The following is a 22,577-nucleotide window of genomic DNA, read 5'->3' on the forward strand; positions in this document are numbered from 1 at the left end:
TGTGTAGCTCTGGAGTATTAGCTCTTCCTCGATAGCAGTCGTCTGGAATTATCCTGCTCTTCGCCGAGGGAATGCAGGAGTGCCCAGGAGAGTGGTTTTGTGCTGCTTTTTTCCCCTTTCGGTCTAAACTCGGACATTGGCTTGCATGCCTTGATTCATAAATGAGCAGTAGCTGACTGACAGAGGTTCATTTCTGCACATGCCAAGATGAGTTGGACCCTCAGAGGGGATTGAGACTGACGGATAAATATCTGTCACATGTAGGTGGCCTAGAAGAAAAGAATTGATGATTTCTATTTTTTTTTAAGTCTTTGTTAAGACTCCCCCCCCCCAACCCCCCACCTCTTTAAACTCTCCTGTCATATGCTGAGAGGGGGTGGATGGAGATTGGGGCGGTGGGGGGAGAAAAGGGGGCTGCTGAAAGCATTTGTCTTCATTTCTGCCATCACCCAGTGTTTATTACGCAGTGATAGACAGACGCAGGAAAGCTGCCAATCAAACCTACATTCACTGCATTTCAATTGGCCTTGGCTTTGGATTTCAGCATTTTGAAATCTACATCATCTTTGCAGTAAAAGGGCGTTCTGTTTGTGGGGCTGACAAGCCTGAGACCCTCGGGTACCTGCCGCAGTCACTTGTGATCCCATCAAACACTGGAAGACCCAGGAATCAGGACAGACTGTCAAGTGCTTAGTGAGAACTGCTGCTTCTAAGAGCTGATCGGCTGCTGCCCACGTTTAAGAAGCTGAAGCGTGTTGTTTGCCTCCAGGTTACGCTAGAGCTTAAGAGGCAACAGCACTTGCTTCTGCTCTCACCCTGTCTGGGCAAAGCCAGCTGAGAATGAGTTTTCACACCACACAGTGAGCAAAAGCTCTGTAGCAAGGTTTTTAACTTGCTTCAGTTTTCCACCTGTGCTCTCCGATCTTCCCGACAAAGCAACGGAAAAAGAGGACAACAAAGGTTAGGATAGCAGAGTTGTGTGCTGGGAGGTATTTTTCTCCCTAAATTGAATGTCTGAAATGTGTACGTGCTTTTAATCCTCTTTACTTTGGGACAGTGCATGTGGGAGGCTTCTGGCAGGACTTGTGATACAAATGTTATGCCACTTTGTTATATGTAGCTAGATATAACTTAATAATTACACTTCTCAATTACATAATTAGTATAAGTAGAGGTAATTACTTAATAAAAACATGTGGCTCATGGATTTACCATTAGTGTTAGGCATACTGGTTTGGAGCCTTTGAGAAATGGATCAAATCCTTCTGAACATGCACCTTTCACTCTGTGAGCTTTGTTCCCTGTGTCCCAATTTTTTTGAAAGGTATCTGTTACCTGAAGCGCTAGCATTAGTGAGTTGATAGCTTTTGCTGGCTCTGAAACTGGTGCAGGGCTGTCCTGCAGGTGGGGAGGTGCTGCTTTTTCCCATTGTTAGCCTTTCGGTGTAGGATGTGACTGCCTTTGGAGGTGAAAGAGGTGCGAGGTTTGAATGAACACCATAACTAACCTCAAGGTTCGGGGGAAAGGGATGAAAAAACCAGAATCTTTACAGAAAAACAAGCCCATTTGCCAACAGCTTTTTTAAGGTACTTGTAGCAGTAGGTGCAACAGTTGTATGAGCCAGATGAACTTGCCGTTTGTGGAGCAGCTAGTGATGTTGCTAGGCTTCTGTGATTTGGAGGGAGCACATGATTACTCTCCTGGGGTATGATATTCTGCCGTTTATATATTACTTGCTGTGCCTACAAAGGTTATTCTCCTTGCAAAACAAATGATGACTTTGTAATGTTCATCTGTAATAAGATCAATGTTCTGGAATTATGTGCCCTGAGTAGTACTTCTCTTGCCTGTCTTTGCAGAGTGTTTTCCTTCTCTGACTCAGTCCTATAAGGCAGCAGCTGCCTAGCTGGTGATGGTAGTTGCTCTTTCCCTGCAGCAAGTCCCACTGCTTGAAATTTGTACAGAAACTAGTTTTCTGTTCTCCACCTGGTGGCTGGAGGCAAGGCAGCAGGAGAGCCACCCCTTGGGTACCAAACTCGGGCTTGCAACGAGGAGACTTCTAAAGAAGAAGCAACATGAAATCTAATTGTCCTTCTTCCACTTCTGGTTACAACATGTAATTTCATTAATGCATTGAATCCGCTTTCTCCAGCGCGTATCTTTTGTTCAGAGGAGCCCTTTGATTTGGGGGAATATGGAGAACAAGGCCTTGGGCATATGTAAGAGCAATGGAAATATTCTTAATTCTGCTCTCCAAGTGATACGTGTGCATCTAACAGAGGCAGATAGACAGACTGAGCAGACGCGCAGGGAAGGTTTGGTGATTGCTGGAGGCCTGGCACAGCTGAGTGTACAGAATAAAGCTGTCTGCTCGGAAGCCTTGCTCTTGGCATATTTTTGAGCTTTCTCCAGAACCAAAAGTCAGGGCTCAAGACAGCTTATCAGTGGAAAGAATACTAGCAGCAGCTTTCCTGGCATCGTTCTGTTTGTTTATCAGCACTGGTCTAGAGTTTGCTCCCTCACTTTGCCCTGCCTGCCTAGCTCTTTACTTTGCAGAGAAAACATAAACCCTGTTATAGTGTGTGTTTTCAGGCCATTTATTTTACAAGCCTGGGATTCCATATGAAAAGTAAAAATCTAGTCTCCTTATCTTCTTCTGCACCATTTTCATTTACTGGCATTTAACAAGCTTTTAGCTCTCCGTGCAGGCACGGGCCTGCTGCGTGCTGGAATCGGAGCTGTCGGAGTGGCGTCTCTTCCACTGTTGTGCCCAGGCAGAAGAGCCCTTCTGGGAGAGTGAAGCCACTGACTTCGCTGTGCGCTTCCCGCTAGAGACAGCGTGGAGATGCTGAAATCCAGACTGCGAAGGCTCTGGAGGCTGTGCTTTCCCTCGTTTGTGCTCGGGGATGATCTTGTTTTGCTCTCCCTCATCAATTTCTATTACCTTGAGTTTCTCTGGGTGCCGGCATATATGTGTACTACAAGGGCTGCATGTATATGAAGACCTTAGAGACTGCAAATAGTGTGAGATTTTTGACTCTAGTGCTATTATGGGAGAACTGTTTCTTCCCTCCACTCATCTCCCTAAGGATTGCGTTTAAAGCCTCTGAGGTTTCTCAGATGTATGCCAACTTGAGTTACCAGTGGCAGTTCCTTTCTGCCTGGAAAATTATGGTTTCTGTGCTAGTTCCTGAAGTGTTCTGCCTAGGCGTCTGCTTTGGGCTGTTGCCCAGATCCTGGGGTGGTTAGCAAGGGTCACGTCATTTGCCTGGAGCCACCCAGAGCAGCAAAGGGCCAGGTTGTAGGTCCTCCTTGCTAATGTTTTGTGACTGTCCTTACTGTGTGGCAAATGTTGTAGGCAGTGTGTATCTTCTGAGTGACGTTTGCAGTAGTAAGAGGGATTATGTCCACAAATGCATGTGATTTGCCAGGGCAACGCTTTTCCTTGGTATGTATTCTGGTCTGCCTTCATAGCTGTAGTAGAAAATTGTGATTCTGTGAAAATACAGCTTCACTGGTACCAATAAGTAGAATGCATTTGCACTAAATGAATTTATTAGGATTTTTGCCTTGTGAAACTGGGCAAATCTTACCCTCTCATCAGCTTTCTTTTCTTTCAGAAATGTGTTGCAGGGAGGTGCTTTCCTATTAATTTCCTATGCTCTGTGACTTATTTAGCAGGTGTTGCCATTTCTGAAAATAAGTGGGGTTTTTTAAGATTCTAGAGTTTTGTGTGTTAGATTTTGAAAGGTTTTCTATGATTTTGTCTCCCCAGCTCTTTTCTGGATAATCTTCTGAAGGTTAAACTGCTAATTATTTCCCCCTCTTCTGTAGGTGCTGTGATTGGAGATGGACAGTCAGCTGTGGCCAGCAACATTGCCAACACCACCTACCGCCTCCAGTGGTGGGACTTCACCAAGTTTGATCTGCCTGAAATCAGCAATGGTAAGCTGGAAGGAACACCAGTGCTTTCTTTTAAGTCTATACCAACCAGAGCTATACCATAAGCTCTAGAATCTCCCAAAGGTAGCTGTATGTTGCAGGCCTTGGGTTACTTGTCATGTTGCAGTGGGAACTGTAAAATGTTTAGCCTTTTGAGAAGGTTTACTAAAAGCATGCAGAGCTGTTCTTGGTCTGTCTAGCTTGTGTATTCTTGCTATCAGCAAATCCGTGCATAAATGGAGGGCTTTTTTGTGAGCGTTCTCATGGGAATATACAATCTTCTTTAGGTACAGAGTTGTTCTGTCTCCTCATTCTTCTACCAACATGTTTCTAGAGGGATATTGTCTTCATACCTTTACATAAGAGCCTGCTAATTAATTGGGTCTGAATTCTCCAAGTTATTCACATCATTGTGGGTTAAAGTGCTGCAAAACATTTTGGGAGTCATGGGTCTGCTTACCACAGTGTTGCAAGCCAGGGGAAGTAGATACAGCTTCTAGCCATTTGCAAAAGCAGTGATTTGCCCCATATCTCGGGTGAAAGCTGATTCTGGGTCAAGAATATGAGCAATATTGCTGATTTTATTTATTTGCTTGTTCTTTCCTTTGTGAAAAGTAGCCCATAGTTTTATATGTGTTCTATGGCATAAGCTAGCTGTCATGTTGGAAGAGACTTCCTTACGCAGGCACAAGCATATTTGGTGCTTGTGGTCAGCTGATCAAGGAATGACTTTTTTTGGGGGGTAAACTAACTTGTATAGAAAGGCTGTTTTTAACCCAGAATGGTATCCTGATACAGCTTGCTGCACAGTTGCAGAAATGTGTGTGGCAGCCTAGGATGAAGATAGGAGGTAGGTATCCATGAGTACGTCTCTGTACGGTGATTTTTAGCTTGGGCCCTTTCAGTGCATATGTGAAATTCGTTGCTTGACTTCTCAGCAAAACCGGATTGCGTTCAGCTTTAAGGGACCGACTTTTTTAGGGAGAACAGGGATTCTGTTTTCAGAAAGACTTCTGCTTTCACAGGTAGCTATTAAAATGAATTAAGAAAAACCTTCTCTTAGTCCTAGCCCTGTCTGTTCTGCAATCCTAGAAATTACATATCTGACAATAGAGGTCTCTGGGGGATACTGTCCTGTTGCTTAAAGAACCCACCAAAGGAGCACATGTCATGACACCATAGCAGCAGAGATGTGGGGAGCTGAAATCGTGCAATCACAGAATGGTTTGAGTTGGGTGGGAGCTTTAAAGATCATGTAGTCTGCTCCCCTGCCATGGGCAGGGGCATCTTTCAGTAGATGAGGTTGCCTAAAGCTCTGTCCACTCTGACCCTGAACACTTGAAATGATGGGACATCCCCAGCTTCTCTAGGCAGGCTGTATGGGGCCGTTTACCTCCCAGTCTCTGGGAAACAGGAGGAGCTAGGGCAAAGTCACCAGTAGTCCATCCCATTACAAAAAGTTTTCGTACTGTGTCATTCCTACAGATGAAGTATCTGCTGTTTCTGTTTCATCTCCTTCCTTCACATTGTGCAGAATACTGTGGTGTGATGTTTATAGCCTGGTGGGAAGTAAAAGCCCTGCAGTAGCCCTGGACATTGTAAAGGGGGAAGATGTGTTATATTTTGTCCTTGAGAACCATTCTGTCTCTTGGGAAAGAGCACACAGTCTCGTCTTTAAAGCAGAATACTGTGTTAAACTCGTGTGCCCAGTACTTTGATGTGTGTTAAGTGCCAAACTTTGTAGTACTAGTGTAAAGTTGTAGACTGAGGATCAGTGCTGAAGGCAAAGCTTTGCCATGTGGTAGCAATATTTTCTGTTGATCCAGCCAGACTCTGGAACAGAATAAAGATGAAGTCAGAGCGGGAAGCATCTTGCTGCTGGCTTAAATTCTTTGGAACTTCTCTGCAAGCTTGTAAATTATTTGAAGAGTGCCACAGCTGCTAATAGTGGTTTTATTTATTTTTTGCTTCATCTGGCTGCTGAGGGAGGAGAAAAATTAAAAAAAAAAAAAAAAAAGGCATAAGATGTTTGTTTATAATTTATGGAATCCCATAGAAAATAAGAACCATCTGCTCCTCAAGACATCAATATTTCAATCTTCTCCTTCTCCCCTACCAGGACATTTCCATTCTGAAATGGCTTAAATAGCTTCCAATTAGCTGGAAATTGGGCTACGGTTTCTGTTGTCGTTGCGCCCTTCTCGCAGGCAGGGTTCCTAGTACAAGCCCATCCCCAACTCTTCTGACTCCCCACTTTGTACGTAAATCAAGATGGCTTGTCCATCTGGGTTTATTACCATTTGGAAACATTCAGTTTTACTCCACTTCTTCCTTGTTACACGCTGAGCCCAACTCTGGCATTTCTAGATGGTTAGCTGTATCTCCCTCTGCCAAGGTCTAGGAAGGATGTATGAAGATGTAGCAGCTGTGCTCATCTTAAAACAGGTATTTGCCAAGCTTGTCTGGGCACAGAACAAAGGCAAGCTGCAAGTTTTCCAGGGTGCACAATTTGTAGAGATATTGTGAAGCTAAATGGGTGACAGCGGAGTGGTGGGTTGGAGGAGTTTTTTTCTGACTCTTCATGATCTCAGAAATAAAATGTTTTCCCAGTAAGGCATGTGATCTCAATAGCTCCTTTTCTTTCCATCATTTCCTATAAATTAGAGGTGGTCATGTGAGAGAGTCTGTTTACAGAGGGGGCTGTTGCACTGCCTGGGATTGACTTGAGCCACCAGTGGTTTGGGAGTTCAGGCACATGGAATGATGCAGCCGAAGTTCGGGACTGCCTGCCAGCTCCACACTCCATCAAAGAAATGACTCCGCAGCCAACCTCCGTGTCTGAGCAGCTCTTCTTCCTGTTACAGTTAAACAAAGAAAAGGGTTCGGAAGTAGGATGTTTTCCACTGAAGCGGACACATCTGAGCAAATGACAGCAGCATGATTAGCGCAGTCCTGTGATCTCAGCAGCTGGATCCCAGCACCCTTCGGAGCCCTGGGCTCAGGGCTCAGCTCCCTGGCAGCGACCTCACTAATGCTCAGTCCAGCAAGAGCACAAAAGAGCACTCCGGCAATCCTGGGGAAATGGCTTTGCAGGGAACTGGGGGATTTCGGTCTCTTCCCTGTCTTTCTCAATTAATTGCAAAATGGAAGAAGATGGCTTCAGATTTCTCCTCTCCTTTTGCCAGTTTTGCTTTTAATAACTTAAATGAAAATGGCCCATTCTTAAACTGTAATTGTCAGTCATATCAGCATTGGGGTGGAGAATTTATTTGGCAGCAGAGACAATGCTATCTCTGGCATTTATTTAATATTCTTCTAGTAAGTGTTGCATATCCTTAAAATTTCCTGCAGCTAATGGGTAAGTATTGAATCAGCGAACAGTGTAGGAGATAGCCTTTCCAGAGGTAAAATATTTGGAGGTTTTATCTCTTGTTTATATCCTTTGAATACAGTTTCTGTCATGCTGCTCACTGCTCATTATTTCATTTTCTAGCCATTTTGGCTGTACTGGTCTAGTTCTTCCATATTAGTCACACATCAGGAATTTGTCCGGTTCTAACCCTGGTTGGGACTTGAGGAAGGTGGTTTAATCAATACTTACTGATCCACAGTGGGATGCAAAAGGACTTAAAAGAAGAAAAGGGGGGTGGGGTGGGGAGGAAAGTGCACTAAATAACATAAATAGGAGTAGCTTTTAAGAAAGTGTCATCCTTAAGGATGGCTAGGAGCGGATGGTGCAGCCAGCACTGTTTTCCTTTGGCAAACAGTGCTGTTGCTGCTGGCATTCCAGGCCTTCCCCAGTTTCAAGCGTAATTATGCTGTAGGTGTAAGCACTCCAAGTTGGCACAACAGCTTGATTAATTTGTTCTCTGATGTTTCTTTTGATCTGTTCTGTCAGCTCAGTGGCTGCATTAACAACAGAAGAAAACAAGAGATGAAAGGGCAGCCTTGTTGTAAATGGCTTTCCAAAAATAGCAATTTTTTGTCCCTGAAATCTTCTGTATTGGCTTCATTTTCATAGATCAGGCCTGGGGTGCAAAGAAATCAAATAGCCTGTGGCCCTGTCAAATGCATGTGTATCTTCATCCTCCCCACGCCTTGGGAATCTCTTCAATTTTAATCTTCCTTAAAATGAAACCTTGCTGAGAACTCCACCTCTCACATTTCAACTTTTTCTGCTGGTTCTAGGTGTAAGTGCTGAGTCTCTCATCCTTTGTAAATGAGGGAAGAGCAAAGAACCATAATGCCAGCGTGAATCGGATACTGAAAGACTGAAAGAAAGGGCGCTCTTTCTTGTTCAGTGCAACTTGCATCTGTGGTGTTTTATGTTCCAGGCACACATCAAGGGGGAAGGATAGTTCACTTCTGGCAGAGGAGCTCACAATCTGTTTTGCTAAGAGGCATTCACCATATGCAACAAACTTTAAAAAGAACAAGACACGCAGTCATGTTGGCCATCATTGTGGACTTGTTCACCAAAAACCTCTGTGCTGTGCTGAAGGAGGGGCAGGTGGCGGGGGGGGCGGGGGAGGGAGAGTGTTGATAGAAAATGAGTGAACGTGTGCTATATGATTCCCAGTGTCTTTTTTTTTAAAAAGACATATAGTAAATGCTAGATGAGGAAGAGGATTAGAGATCTGGAAAAGAAAAAAATAGCCATGGAACTGTGAGGATATGTACAAGGCTTGGCAACGTCCCTGAAACTAAGTGGTACAAAAGAAATACAAGCATTTCTTACCTTCCAGAAATCAAGATGGGAGTTTCTTATGAACATCCAAGGTTGCATTGGATTAAAAACCCTCAAACTTTAAAAGCTGAGAAGAGGCATGGATGCTGTAGACTGTGATTTTCAATAGCTGTAGGAGCAAAGATGTAACATCACCTGTGCCCAGAGAAATCAGTACCTGTCCCCTCTAGAAGTTCTTGCACTTCTTTGAAAAGCACTAGGGGTTCATCAGTACAGAAGGGTCCCTGGGCTAAATGGCACCCATACCTTTGGACTGATGAAGCAAGTATACAGTCTTGCTGCTTCCAACATTGGGCATCAGGTGACAGTAGTTAACACTGTAGGGAAACTGAGGCTGACTCCCATAAACTGCATCCTGAGCCCAGAAGTGCAGGACAAAAACTTAGACATCTAGCAGAACAGGAATGAGAAAGGACAGTTCTTAGACCCCCAAAGAAAAGGACTGGACTATATATTTCTCTTCTGATAATCAAAGTTTTTTTGCACGGGTAGTGGTGGTGTGTTTCATAGTTGCATTTTGGCAAATGCTTTCCCTGTGTAGTGTGTAGCCTTGCTCTGTTGCTGGCCTTCTCACTTGGCTCTGTCTCAGGTTTGGCTGGGAGAGTCCCAGTATTCACCTGTCCAGCCATCTTCCGAGCTCTCTGCTGGACTTGTTACCGTTTAGGGTTTAGTCTGTCTTGAACAGGGCTGACCAAAAGTGTGCCCAGTATCCTGCATGTGGTCTCAGCACAAGGCTGTATATTAGCAGAGATTCCTGTTGTAAGCAGGCTCCCCAGCAGTTCAGCATTGCCGTGCCTTGCGCTGTTACGCTGGGAGGATGGCTCGCTCTTTGCTGCGATCACCAAAGTCAATTCTCTCTTGTTGCCAACTGAGCAGCTCCTAGGTAAAGCAGAAATTTTCTAAAGGTTAATACACTCTAGCATTCTTTCATTTCACTTCTGTTATGGCTCTGTGTACTTCTGATTATGCTCTGTTAATGAAATTACCCAACTTTATCAAAAGAATTCATCAACCACTCCACTCTGTGCCAAGCTAATAAAGCTAATAAATAGGACTGGTTTTGAAATGAGTCACTGAAGAACTCTGCAGGAATTCTCCCCATTTGACAGAGATGACAATAGTACAACCTGTTGTCATGTATCCTTTAGGTAGTTTACAGCAAAGAAAAGAAAGGGGGGTGGGGGCAAATTTTTAATTCTACCTTTTTTTTTTTAAGTTAGGTACTATAGTACCTTTATTCTGTTGTTTTCCTGTTTAGCTGGCTTTGGACTAAGCACTCGGGAATTTTGTTATCTTTTGGACCGTCTGTTCTTTGAAGGGCCATGTGTCTTTTAGATTCTGTTATTACAGTGCTGATAGTGACTACCGTTATTTACCTTTTCCTGTTCAGCACCTTTCTGTTTATACTAGGCTGAAAATTACTGTTTTTAGCAGCTTTGACACTGAAAAAAATGGTTGAATAAATTTAGAGTACAGGTGTAGGAGGTTTGGTACAGAATGTAATTACGCAGTCCAGTTTTTATCCTCGTCATCTTTTTCATCCGAGTTTCTTAAGTGGAACAGTAGCAGTTGATACTCAACCATGCAGGAAAGCAGTTCCCAGGAAAAATGTCTTTGAGACCAGAAGAACTAAAGGGGAGGTTCAGCGTTGCTGGAAGAAGGAGCAGTCCTGTCTTTTTGCCTGTCATGACTTCTCTGCTGCTGCAAGTGTCTCTGTGGCCATGTGGTGTGCCACCTTGGCTGGGAAACTGTGTGGCTAAAAAGTGACCTAGACAACAGTCAGTAATTTCTCAGCCGTATCAGTTTCCAGATGTAGCTTTCTTTTCACAGAAGTGTTGGAAACAAAGGGCAGGGATTGTTTCTTCTGGCAGCAGTGCCAGTTTGTTAAAGCATTGAGTTACAGCCTTAATTTGATTTGGAAGTTCAGACCTTCAGAAGTATGCACAAAGCATTCTGGCACTGTTCTTTTGTTGAACTAATAGGGAATCTAGCCCAAAAAGTGCTTCATAAGCTCAACTGCAACTTTAGCTGAACAAATCAAAGCCCCTTCTAGGCTGGGCACGGTCTGACAGTTTAGAAGAGAGTTTCTGGACTGTAGAAGTTGACACAGTGCTCCATATGATGCTATAGCTTGAAGCATGTGAGATGGGGTGTTCGGTCTTCTACATGCAAAGTTTCTGTTTTGAAAATGTGGGCTTTGTGTCTATTTTTATTTCTATCCCCTTGAGTTTGAAAATACTAGAATTTGAAATTTCCCCATCCCCAGAATACTGTATGCAGTTCCAGCTCCAAACCTCCTGGAATAGTTGCAGCGGTTTTAATGAAAAAACTGGAGCACCTTAAGGCTAGGCTGAGGGAGCAAACGTAACTCCAGCCTTGTCTTACTAAGCCAACACTGAACTGTTGGTGAGGACGATGCTAAAAGGCCCCGGAGCCTGATTGTTCTAGGAATGGCACAAGTGCGTAGTAAGATACAGGAGCTTGTAGTCTGCCTGTGCAGGGTACAGAGGGGAAAGGATTTGTACGAGGTCACCCAGCAACTCGCCAGCAGAGACTAAAGTAAAATTTCTGTGTGTGAATTGCTGCTCACTACCCCGTCTGCTGAACAGTTACTTCACTGATTGTGCGAGTGTCTCACATACTGGAGTAATTAAATGGAGGACTGGCTGGAGAAGTCTCTGCCCTTTCTCGCTTGCTTTATCCAAGATTGTTGTAAAAATCAGCTGTCAGAAATGAATGTATCTACAGGGAGGAATTTTTCTCTTGTCTCCTGTTTATTGGAGATAAGAGGAGCTGGAACTAGGGGCTCCACAACAGAAGGGGAAATGAATTCAGGTGTGCTGTTTCTGATGCTGCCACTGCTAGAGTTTGACAGAGTCATGATTTGAGACTCGTTTAAACTGTGCTGTCCTTTGCAAAGGGTGATGTTATGCTCAACAAAGGAGGGGTTTGATAAAGTGCAATTGCCACTATTTCTTGGCTGAAGGCTCCAGGACATGAGTAGATTTTGTTTCCTGGGCTCATTGCGGTGTCTTATCTCCGTTTTGAAGCAAATATTACATTAATCAGTGTATAAACGTTTCATAAACTTCTGGAGGAAGCTAAATGTCTTGAGTGCCTTTTGCATGTACTATCCAGTCTCCAACATGAGGTTTAAATCTTACTTTATTCACTGTTGAAGCTAAGTGTTCTAATTGCTGTTCCTTTCTTTCTTCTTTGCAGCCTCTGTGAACGTGCTTGTTCAAAACTGCAAGATTTACAATGATGCTAGCTGCGATATCTCTGCCGATGGGCAGCTGCTGGCAGCCTTCATTCCCAGCAGTCAGAGAGGCTTCCCCGACGAGGGAATACTGGCTGTGTATTCTCTGGCACCCCACAACTTGGGCGAGATGCTTTACACAAAGCGATTTGGTAAGCGTAGAGCTAGAAGTCCGGGTGGGTGGGGGTGTGAGAAGTTACCTCAGAACTCAACCTTCAGCGAGAAACGCAATGGTCTGAACAGCAGCAGCAACATTGTGTGGCCTTCCAGCCGGTCACAGTTACGGTACTGCTGGGGAGGGCCTTGTGGTGTGGTCTGGACACGTGAGGTGCCGGTATGGGGAACTGCTAAAGGATAGATTATTTTTTTTTCTTATTCCTTGAAGAATATTCTATTAGTGGGAAGATGCTTGCGGCAAGGAAGTGTGTACTTGTGCCTGTCTCCTTATTCTTCTCTACAAGAATAAGCTTAGAATGCAATACGCTATGGGAATGCTGGAAGGGAATGAAGAAGGTGTGAGGATGTAGTGTGGGGAGGGATGTCAACCTGTGAGAGAAATAACCCCTCTTCTCTTCACAGGCCCTAATGCCATTTCGGTGAGCCTGTCTCCAATGGGCAGGTATGTAATGGTGGGACTGGCTTCCCGGCGTATCCTGCTGCACCCCTCCACAGAACACATGGTTGCTCAAGTCTTCAGGCTGCAACAGCCCCACGGTGGAGAAACCTCTATGAGGGTGAGCATACATGTAGTCCGTTTCTGTGTGTTTGCATCAGTGATTTTTGTGTCGCTTTGGCTCTAGGCTAGTGGTTAGTTGCTGGGTTATAAGGGCACAGAAGCAGCATGCTCCAGGCCCAGTGAATAATAAACATGTCATGGAATTTATTACAGAGGTATGCAAACATGGCAGGAGAATGTAAATATAACAGAATTGTGAAACTTTGCTCTGGTTTCAAATATGATGACAAACAAATACATTCCATGTCATAGAACACATTCCTAAATGTGGGTACCACTCAGAGTACCTAATAGGCCTTTTGTACTACTTGGGGTAAAACACATCGTGCTTGTGGTACTGCAGTTGGTTTTGCTGAGGGAGTTTTTCAGCTGAGGCTTGAGGATCCTTTCCTAACATTCCTAAAAGCAGCTGTTCCCTAGGAGAGCAGCCACCAGCAGTTTCAGGAAGGGTCAGAGCCAAGCTTCATATCATACTTGCAGGCTGAAGGTAAGCCTTGCCATTCTTTTGCCGAACAGGCTGTTGTTGGCTATTTATTCCTGAGCTTTCCATGTACATGTAGGTATATTTTGGCAATGGAATTACCTTTCTGTACTTCTGCTTTGTGGGAGGGCTGAATCATGACCCATTCTCTTGTTCAGTACCTGAGGGAAAACCTTCATCTTTTTGCAAACTGACAGACAGAATTAAGAAAACATGTGTGTCTTGCTTTGTTCGTCAGCGGACACAGCAGCTGTTCAGTGATAGTTCAGGATGGGAAAAGCCATGTCTAACTGATAGCGCACAGAGCTGAGGAGGCAGAGCAAGGTAATTTCTAATGCTGAAATTTGGGTGGATTCAAGTTTTAGGCCATGTATTCAAGTGACTTGTTGCAGGAGAGGAGAAATAGCTGTTCAAACCTTTTCACTTTGGGGGATAACTTGATCATAGTGGAATAAGCTTTTTTCCCCTCTAGTTCTTTTTTTCTCCCTTCTCTCCTGTCTTTATAAATTCTTCTTTTTTAAAAGGCTCCTCTTACTACTTTTGGCAGAGCAGGTGAGCCATTTGTCTAGTGGCCTGGCACTGGGGAGAGACTTGTCTTTGGGAGAAATTGCTTGATTCATCTTCAGACTCTGTAGTTGCTCTCCAGAGTGCTCATGATTCAGAGAGGGTCATCACAGCTGTGTCATTACATGAGCTGGTTTATCAGCCGATACCAAACTCCTGTTTATTGTCATCTGTTCATGTCATAAGGCAAGGGAAGATCAATGATGAGGATATTCTTTGGTGTGCCAGTCAGCACTTTTTCGGCCCTGGTTCTGAGCTACCATTCTGGTACGAGCCTCTTACCTTAAGAGACAGAAATTTAAATGCATTTATGAAAAAAGCACAGTCTGGTTAGCAGGTACGGTTGGTGAATGCTGTCTGGATATGGTAAGATCACTAATTACATGGATTCAGTATCCTGTTAGATCCTTTTAAAAGTGTGGCTTGCCCTAGTACTGTTTCTTTTTTCAGTTATTTTAAGATCCTAGTGAAATACATAGCTTTTCCTGCCAGATACGGGAGTATCCCTTCCCACAGTCTTTTTACCATATCATAATAAGTTAAGATAGAGAAGTCCTATTAGCCAAAACCGTGTTTCTTCCCCTCATCCATCATTTACATTTGCTCTAAACTCCAGTTGCTATGGCTTCTAGCCCTTCCTTTTGGAGACTTTTTTTTTGTAGCCAGCTAAATTGGTAAGCTTCTGTCTAAATCTCCCATTTATAGTTCTTCATCTCCATTTCAGACATATCTTCTTTCCCTGTGGTGTGTTATACTCTTCAAATGCTTGTACCCTTGCTCTTAGTCACCATTTAGTGAAGTAATGCTTTGTATTCCCTTAATCTTTCCTTGTAATTCAATCTTCCAGCTTTGGGGTTTTTTCTCTTTTGAATTCTCTCCAAAATACCCTTCTTCTCCCCACCCCACCCCCCTCATTCTGGGATATGTTTAAATTTATGTAATGTGATAAGCATAGTCTTACCAGAAGCCCAGAGAGGGTATTTTTTTTTTCTGCTTTTTTTGAACTACAGGGCTTTACTTACGCAGTTGAAAACTGTTGCTTTTTTTTTTCCTGTTATGATGCATTGAAAATTTTGTACAGTTTTTTCCACTGTTGCTTTTCAGACTTGCTCCACATCACTGCACTCCCGTCTCTCATCTGCTGTAGTTCTGGATTATCTTTCTCCAGATGGATTGCATGTATTCTAAAGGTTGCTTTTTTCATCTTTCTTGCACATGTATTTTTAGCTTCCAAAAAGCTTTCCCCCACATTTTAAAATCTATCCAGTCTAGCAGGATTTGCTAACTAATTTGCTGTTTTCCCCTTTCCCACGTCATGTTTAAAGATTTCAAAAATGTCTCATTTCTGACTGCTTTGGACTTCCAGCTTTTTGCATAATGACAGGGTCACAACTAGACCCGTTTGAATTAATTTGGTTAAAGAGCCTTCTTGTGGGATGATGTCGAGTATTGTTTCAACATTCTGGTGTGTCGTTGGTCACCTTTGTTCAGTTTCTAGGGCCAAACATAAAACTGTTAATCTCATAAATACTATTCCTTCATCTAGTTGTAAAAATTAGTAGAACAACTACAGGTATTTCTTCTGTCGAGTTTTGCAGTAAGACCGCTCTGTAAGTGTCTAATACTTTTCAAGACATGCAAAACCAAAACAGAGCTTTAAGTAGGAAACTTGGTAATATTCTTAGCACACTGTCTTTACAATGGATGATGAATTCCTATTCAGTTAAGTAAAAACCTGTTTGCAGTTTGGCCAGCATGCGGTCGAAAAAGGTTTAGGAAACCTGGTGAAACTCTTTTCTTCAATGTGCAAATTAGAGGGAATGAGAAAGCATCTCTGTTGCCTTTGTGCCAACAGCTTGTAATACAAAGCAATTGTTACTAAACTTCTTAATTAAAAATTAAGTCACAGCCATGTTCTGAAGCATTGCTTTGTGGATATTTTAATTTTACATCACTCGCAAAACTCTCAAGAGAGAAATTAAAGAGAAATGCTACATCAGCTTCTATGAAAATTCTTGTAAACTCTCTCACAATTGTTCGTTCCTTCACTGATGCCTTTCGATTTGCAATCCATGACCTGGGAGAGCAGGGCTTGCCAATGTGGCCTGTAGAGTCACCTGAAAGTGTGGCAACCTCTGAGGAGTGAAATACAGTGATTATCTCTGCTTCCAGTTAACCCCTCCTCCACATCCTTGACTAGTAGTCAGGGAATGAAGGTTTCTGTTCCTTAGAGAATTTCCTCCATTTCACTCTTGAAATAGAAGCTTTAAAGATGCAATTAATTAGTTTTGTTATGTGAAACTCAATACATTTAATTGCACCTAGAAATCCACTGGGTGCTGGTGTAATTTTCAGAGCTGGAGAGAAAAGTTCTCTCTGAGAACTCCAGCACTTCTGGATTGTGCTAAGGAGCATCTTGGTTACACAAGCGTGCATTGTCTATACGCATCTTACTCGTAGTATTTTGGAGAGATTGGGTAGAGTTCTACAGGTCAGGGCTGACATGAGTTGACAGAAGTATTGTTCGGAAATGGAGTAAAAGTATTGAACTGTCATGAGATCTGATAGTCATGAGCTAGAGGTTCCTGCTCTTTCTATTCACTCCCTTCAGATTGATCTGCTTAGCATTTCAGATGGAAATCTGGCTTTGCGAAAGAGCAAGTTTGTTTTTCAGACTGAAGCTTAAGAAGCTCTCTAGTAGGGCTGACTTCTAACAAGTGGTATGCATAAGCTTCCTTTTTTAGTGTTTGTGGTTTGGTTTTTTTGCAAACCTAGCTAACATCTCTGAAATTTATCTGTAGCTGGACAGTACAGGGAAGGAATTGCTTTTAGCAGATCTCTAGCTTGGGGTGGTACAGGTAGCAGTGGTACTAGGAATTGTCTGGAAATATTTGAGTTTCAGAGGTGGGAAGCTGGGAGAAAGGGCTCCAAATACTGAGTACGAATAGGTTTTGCAGCCAATGTTGAAAGCATTGGTGGAGCTGGTCTCCACATAAAGAGGACCCATTTTCGAGCTGCTTGGGTGTTGGGTGATTTCTGACTTCCATGATTCCAAGTTTATACAGAGGTTAAAGAACTTGGAAGAAAGTGAAATTAGAAACTTGGTCAGAGCTGAAAGTTCTTAGAAACATAAAGTAGTAAAGGATCATATTGCCCTGGATCTGTTGACTGTGGCTATTAGTGAGAAAGGCAGCCAGAAGATAGTTTTATTTCTGGCATTCACAAATTCTGATGCCCTTGCAATGTTTAATGGTTTTAATTTTACCCAGAGGAAGCGAACTTTGAGATATCAGAAAAACACGATTACTGTAATCCAAATTAAAATAAAGCTTGGAAAGGAGCTTTTAAGCTGAGACAAAAAGCAAGAGGGGTGATAGAAAAATTTGATTGACACGAAGCTGAAGAGCAAATCTTGCAATTTCTGGGAATAAGGTGACTTAACCAAGTCCCTTCTCAAATACTGCATTGTGCTTTGAATCTGGGAGGAAACTAGACTGTGGAGATCCAGAATTAGCTCTTGACAAGGAAGGCTACTGGTATTTGGGAAACATTCTGAAGAAGTGGTTGGTCACTAGCCTGGATGGAACAGAGTATGTGTACGTTTCCATTGTAAACAGATGGAGAATTCCAAATACTGCAGGAAGAAGGGCCTGAAGCAGAAAAGCATGTGGAGTTTTAGCACAGAGCCAAGCTTTTTTTCAGCATATTAACTCTTAATGAGGACAGCACACAGAGTAGGTGAGAAGATGCACTATTTTATTGAGTACTTTGCCTTCTAAGCTTCATGGAAGTGTCAGTAGAATATATCCAGTGTGGTCTGCAAAGGTCGCTGCCTCATCGACTCCCTGGATGAGCTGTGAGTGCTCCTGCAGCCATAAGTGAAGGGACTTTAAGCCTGAAAGCAAATGGCCGTGAACTTTTGCTTCACTAAGGTGCAAATTACAGTTTGGTCAGAACTCTTGATAATGAGAAAAGAAAAATGATTAGGAGAATGTGGAATTAGGAGTAGGAATGGATTAGGAGATTGGAAATGTCTTACTGCAACACGTTACCCCCAGTAGAAGAGTTCATATAAACTAACATACTTCTGAAAACAGGAGTAGTTTGCAAGAAAGTGAGTACAACCTCTTGCTGTGTTACTGAAAAAGCATGCTTATTGGTGTGCCTCCTTTTTGAGAGAGATTTTGACATCTTCAGGTCAACAGGGGCAGCTTCTGACAACTCTGAGTAGAACTGCAAATAATACGTCCAATTACTGCCCAAAGAGATTTTTCATTTCTGGCAGAAGTTGAACAAGGTAGATGTTTCTTAGACTCCCAAAAATCCAAGCAGAGTCACAGACTGCCTGTACTTGTTGACACTAGTAAGAGGGCCTGGGGACAGAACCCTTGTCTGACTGACAGGGGAAATCCCTTCATTTAATACAAAGGGGAACATGATTCTCGTTGAGATCAGACGGTTTTGTGTGCTCTGTGCATTGGCAGGTTCTGGCAGGTATCTTTAGAAAAGCAGGGCATATCCAAAACACACTTTGGTGAGCACTGCTTACGTAGGGTGCTGTAAGAAAGAGCTGTATTCAACATCACTGGCAGATGTAGGGTGCTGTAAGAAAGAGCTGTATTCAACATCACTGGCAGATGCAGTGGTACCGTGGTGTTGCAGATGACATAAAGATTTGCACATTCAAGTATAGGTGCAGGAATGGTATGCTGTAAGGGCTGGTTCAGTTGCTGTCTTGACTGATGCACCCATGTCTACATGAAGGCTGCTAAGACAGAACTTGTAAGAAACTGTAAAAACTTGTTAGGATCCCGTCATAAAACACTGTGTTAATGTCTCACGTAATGGTTAAACATGGGAGCAGTGTCAGTCTGAGCAAACTGGTGTGAAGAAAAGGCAGATGACATCTATTTGTGATGATTTTACTTTGTGGGACATGAAGCTGAGCGCCAAGCCACCTTGTTGAATTACGGGGTCCGGTATTAGGAGAGCCAAGCTCTTGTGGTTTGGGTGAGGTCTTGAGCCCATTTGCTCCACCATAGGTACCGTTAGCTTTGGTGCAATTGGGTAGTGTTAACTAGATAGAAGAAATTATGGTAAAGATGGTTCCGTGTCTGAGATTATGTGCAGTCGTCTTGCCCAAGTCAGGTAGGGGGAAGGGAGCAAAAGGTGATTTGTTCCCAGATCTGCACTGAACTGGCCATGGGCTGAGAAGAGGTTTGCAGTTTCATGAAGACTTTTTTGGTACCTCTTCCTACCATCTTTCTCAAATTAAATTGAAGCCAGCTCTTTCCTCCAGTATTTATTCCTTCCAGACATGTAGGCAGCTGGATGACAGCCTCTTTTCACCTAGATGAGGATGCATGTAGCTCTGTCATCAACATATTGTTGACATTTGATCTTGTATGCCATTATATTGAGGCTCAGCAGATGGGGAATAGCAGCTGTGCGTGAATCCTTGTCATTAGATCTTTAACATATTATAGTTTTTGCTGTTACAGTCTCAGCATGCCATTAATAGGGAATTCACAGGTACTGCTTTTGATTTGCAGCCTGAGTTAAGGGCAAAAGTGAAGAACCTTGTAATTCCTTTTGCAATAAAGTGACCATATTTTTCTTAGATTGTTTAATCATTGAGAGCTGTTAGTGATTTTTGCAAGAGAGAGCAATAGCTGGGGCACAGTTTGCACAGTTCAGTTTACTTGTGCATCTGCACCAAATATATACGTATCTATCTTCTGTCACGCTAACACCCCCTTTGGCATTCTTGTTTCTCTCCTGTCATCTTGTACCCACCACACGCGTGCAGAATTGAAAGAACAGTTGTTTTTGTTTAGCAATTTCTTGCTTACTCAGCCGTAGGTTTCAGATCTGGGTTTGGGCCAGTCCCCTAAAGGGCTTTTTGTGGAGGTATTACCCTGGGGTTTGCAGCCTTTGGGAGACGAGTAGTAAGGTAATGAGCCACTTCGCTGCAGGTGCGTTATTTTCCTGAGAGCTTTGTTACCTGAGGTGATCTGTTTCTTTGTAAGACATAGTTCTTGTTTTGAAGTTTCCCACTAGTTATTTTAAAGCTCTTTCTCATGTAGTAGCTGCATGGCAGGCTTGTCAAATAAAGTTCCAGCTGGTAGTGCCAAGAGCTAGCCTAGAGAAAGAAAGGGTTAGGTGTGCTGTAATGAGGCTTCTCCCGAACTGAAAGATCATCAATAAATTATGTGGGCAACTAGGGTCAGGAAGAACCAACAAAGTTTCAGCTTTGCAGAAGGTTTCTCAATCAGTCCAACAGAAACTGTGGGTGCTGACCTGTTTTAGGAATTGGATCAAGTATCCTCAGATAAGTTTTCAGTTGCTGCTGAAAATTAGGGGTTAATTCTTGTTTAATTCACTGTGGCTCAGAAAACAAAGCCACGATTTTCTGCAGTGATAACAGGTGCAGAAAAAGGCAGGGAGGTTTGTTGTATTGGTAAAGTCTGAAGAAGAATTTCATATATGATCCTATTGCATCCGGGGAAGATAAATGGAGTTGAAAGAAATTTTATTTGTGCTGAGCCTTGGATGATAAGATCCATTTGAGGATTAAGACTGACAAATCCAAAGAGATAAGTGCATTATTTTTTACTTCTTCCATTTTAACAGAGAAGATCTAATGGAAAGACGTGTATGTTGTTAGCAAGAATCAACTGTGGAGGAGGGGCTGAGCGCAGCACAGACCAACCTGCCTAATAAAGGGAGACTGGGAGCAAAAAAGCAAATTTTTTTCCCCTGTCTGATCATGGGAAATGCATGCCTTTCTCTTTGTATCAGTGTATGGATATAGGAAGGAGACTCTCTCCAAACAAAGGGGATCCTTGCCTTGTTTCAGAATGCTGATATACATTGTCTTATGAATAAATGTATTGAGCCATCCATCAGTTATCCCAAGGAGTGTTTGTTTTGCTTTGCTGTCATGGCCCTCTGCTTTAGGCAAGCTAGACTTGAATTCTGCTGCAGAGGGCTCTGGAGTTTGTGGCTGTGCAAGGCATAAGCCTGAATTTCAGCAGTTTTTGTGAAATTCGTTAATAGAAGGCAGAGTAAAGAATGTAACATAAGCAAAAAAGGGATAGTGATATTTATTAAGGAGGTCAGGTTAGGATGTCTGTATCTTATTATGCTTCTGGACCTTAAAAAGCCATGGACTTGTTTAATTGGCAGCATCATAGAAGTCGGTCATGCATGTGGCTTCCTGACAGCTAAGCAAAGGGCGTATAGTGCTTTCAGTAGAGTGGTAGATGCTTTATAGTAGTTCATCTGATACCCTGGTGTCAGAGGTAAAAACTAGGTAACACATTGACATTAAGAAAAACAAAATCAAAACCAAAACAAAAGCAGGTAAGATCTTTCAGTGGCAACACACCATTGCCATGAGTCAGGCAAAAAAAGATAATTAATTGATTTAGGTGCTGTTCAGTCTCAGTAAGATGCTTGTAATCAAAAAGGATGAAATGAAACTTCAGGTTCTTGTTCAAGGTCAGATTGTGGAGCAGAAGATGAAGGGCAGGTGAGGAAATGCAAAATGTGTGCAGCCCTAGTTGTACTGCTCTTGGTTTTGCTCTGCTTCTACCTTCATCCTGTTGCTGCACCTCATCTGCTGCTCTGGCAAATACAAGCACAGTTTGTAGTTTTCTACATTTGTTTTAATGCTCTGAGTAGTTTCAGACTGTGCGTAGGCTTTGCTTGGAGGTGTGCTTTCAGTGAACTTAGTACAATGTGGTGGATTGGCTGCGCTTTTCAGGCTGTATCTGTATTACACACTTCATGTAGCTTAGTTTGCTAAAGCCTGTTCCAAAATGAGGTACCTGCACTGGCCAGAGGCTCTGGTATAGCTGCAGTTATGTTGGCAAAGCTGTGCACCCTCTGCGATTATTTTGGTGGTATAACCTGTATCCGTATGAGGAGCACTTTATTTACCAGCATAAACTTTACATCTCTGCAGGCACAAGGTGCAGATGTTGGCTGCCAGCAGGGCTATACCCATCCAGCAGAGATCAGTACTCCTTTCTGAAGCTCTGTTCTCTGCAGCCCAGGTTAGAGTGGCTGTGAAACTGGATTTTACCACTCCTCCCAGTAAGGTTTCTGTTGGATTTAGCACGAGATGTTTCTCTTGTTGTGTGTTTTCATGGTCAGTCAGCCTCTGCTGACAGCATCCATTCAGTTGAAAATTAATAACTACATTTTAGGCTGGTGCCTGATAAACCCACCCCATCTGCTCCAGCCTTTCCTCCCCTTTTACCTGTCAGGATGGAGCTTCATGGATGGCAAGGTTTCCCCATGTAAACAAGGGAACATCTGCACCCCCACCCCATGCAGCCTTTATCAGGGCTGATCTAATAGCCCAGCTTACCACTTGGGCTAAGCGGAGGTAATGGCTTGAAATTTATTGGCATCTTGAGAGGCGATGCATCTAGTTGAGAGCAGAAATGTCTCTATTGAGTTTAAGAAGATAAAAAGCAAGAGTTCCTGCTGAGTTTCCCTACCAGCTTGTGCCAACTTTCTCTTCTCCTCCAGCTTCAAAACATGGTTGTTTTTTTTTCTTCTTTCTTGAGTGCCAGAGAGGAGAAGACAGGTCTTGCTCTGCCAAACAAGTAGCAGTCAGCACTCCCCTGCTTTTTATTGCTCCCCTTCGGGGTGGGAAGGCCCTGGGCAAGGGGTTGGCTGGTGATGCCTCCGCTTTGGCTGGGCACGGCGCTGCTCGGACCAGGCGAGCGGTACAGCGCTGATGCCAACTGGCAGCAGCAGCATAGGCTGGGGGCAGCCCGCTGCTGCTTTGACTGACAGGATCCTGGCGATTGCCCCATCCAGCTTTTTCATGTTG

The 22,577-nt window shown here is 43.3% G+C and overlaps 1 protein-coding gene across 1 annotated transcript in view; it reads left to right on the forward strand.

Annotated features, from left to right (window-relative positions):
* AMBRA1 (autophagy and beclin 1 regulator 1) overlaps window positions 1-22,577 on the forward strand; it is a 135,668-nt gene that overhangs the window by 79,697 nt on the left and 33,394 nt on the right. The window contains 3 exon segments of the mRNA XM_037393884.1: window positions 3,835-3,945; window positions 11,912-12,100; window positions 12,528-12,682. Of these exon segments, the coding sequence (XP_037249781.1) occupies window positions 3,835-3,945; window positions 11,912-12,100; window positions 12,528-12,682 (455 nt within the window).

This window comes from Falco rusticolus, chromosome 7 (genome assembly GCF_015220075.1).
Source record: "Falco rusticolus isolate bFalRus1 chromosome 7, bFalRus1.pri, whole genome shotgun sequence".
Classification (NCBI taxonomy): Eukaryota; Metazoa; Chordata; class Aves; order Falconiformes; family Falconidae; genus Falco; species Falco rusticolus.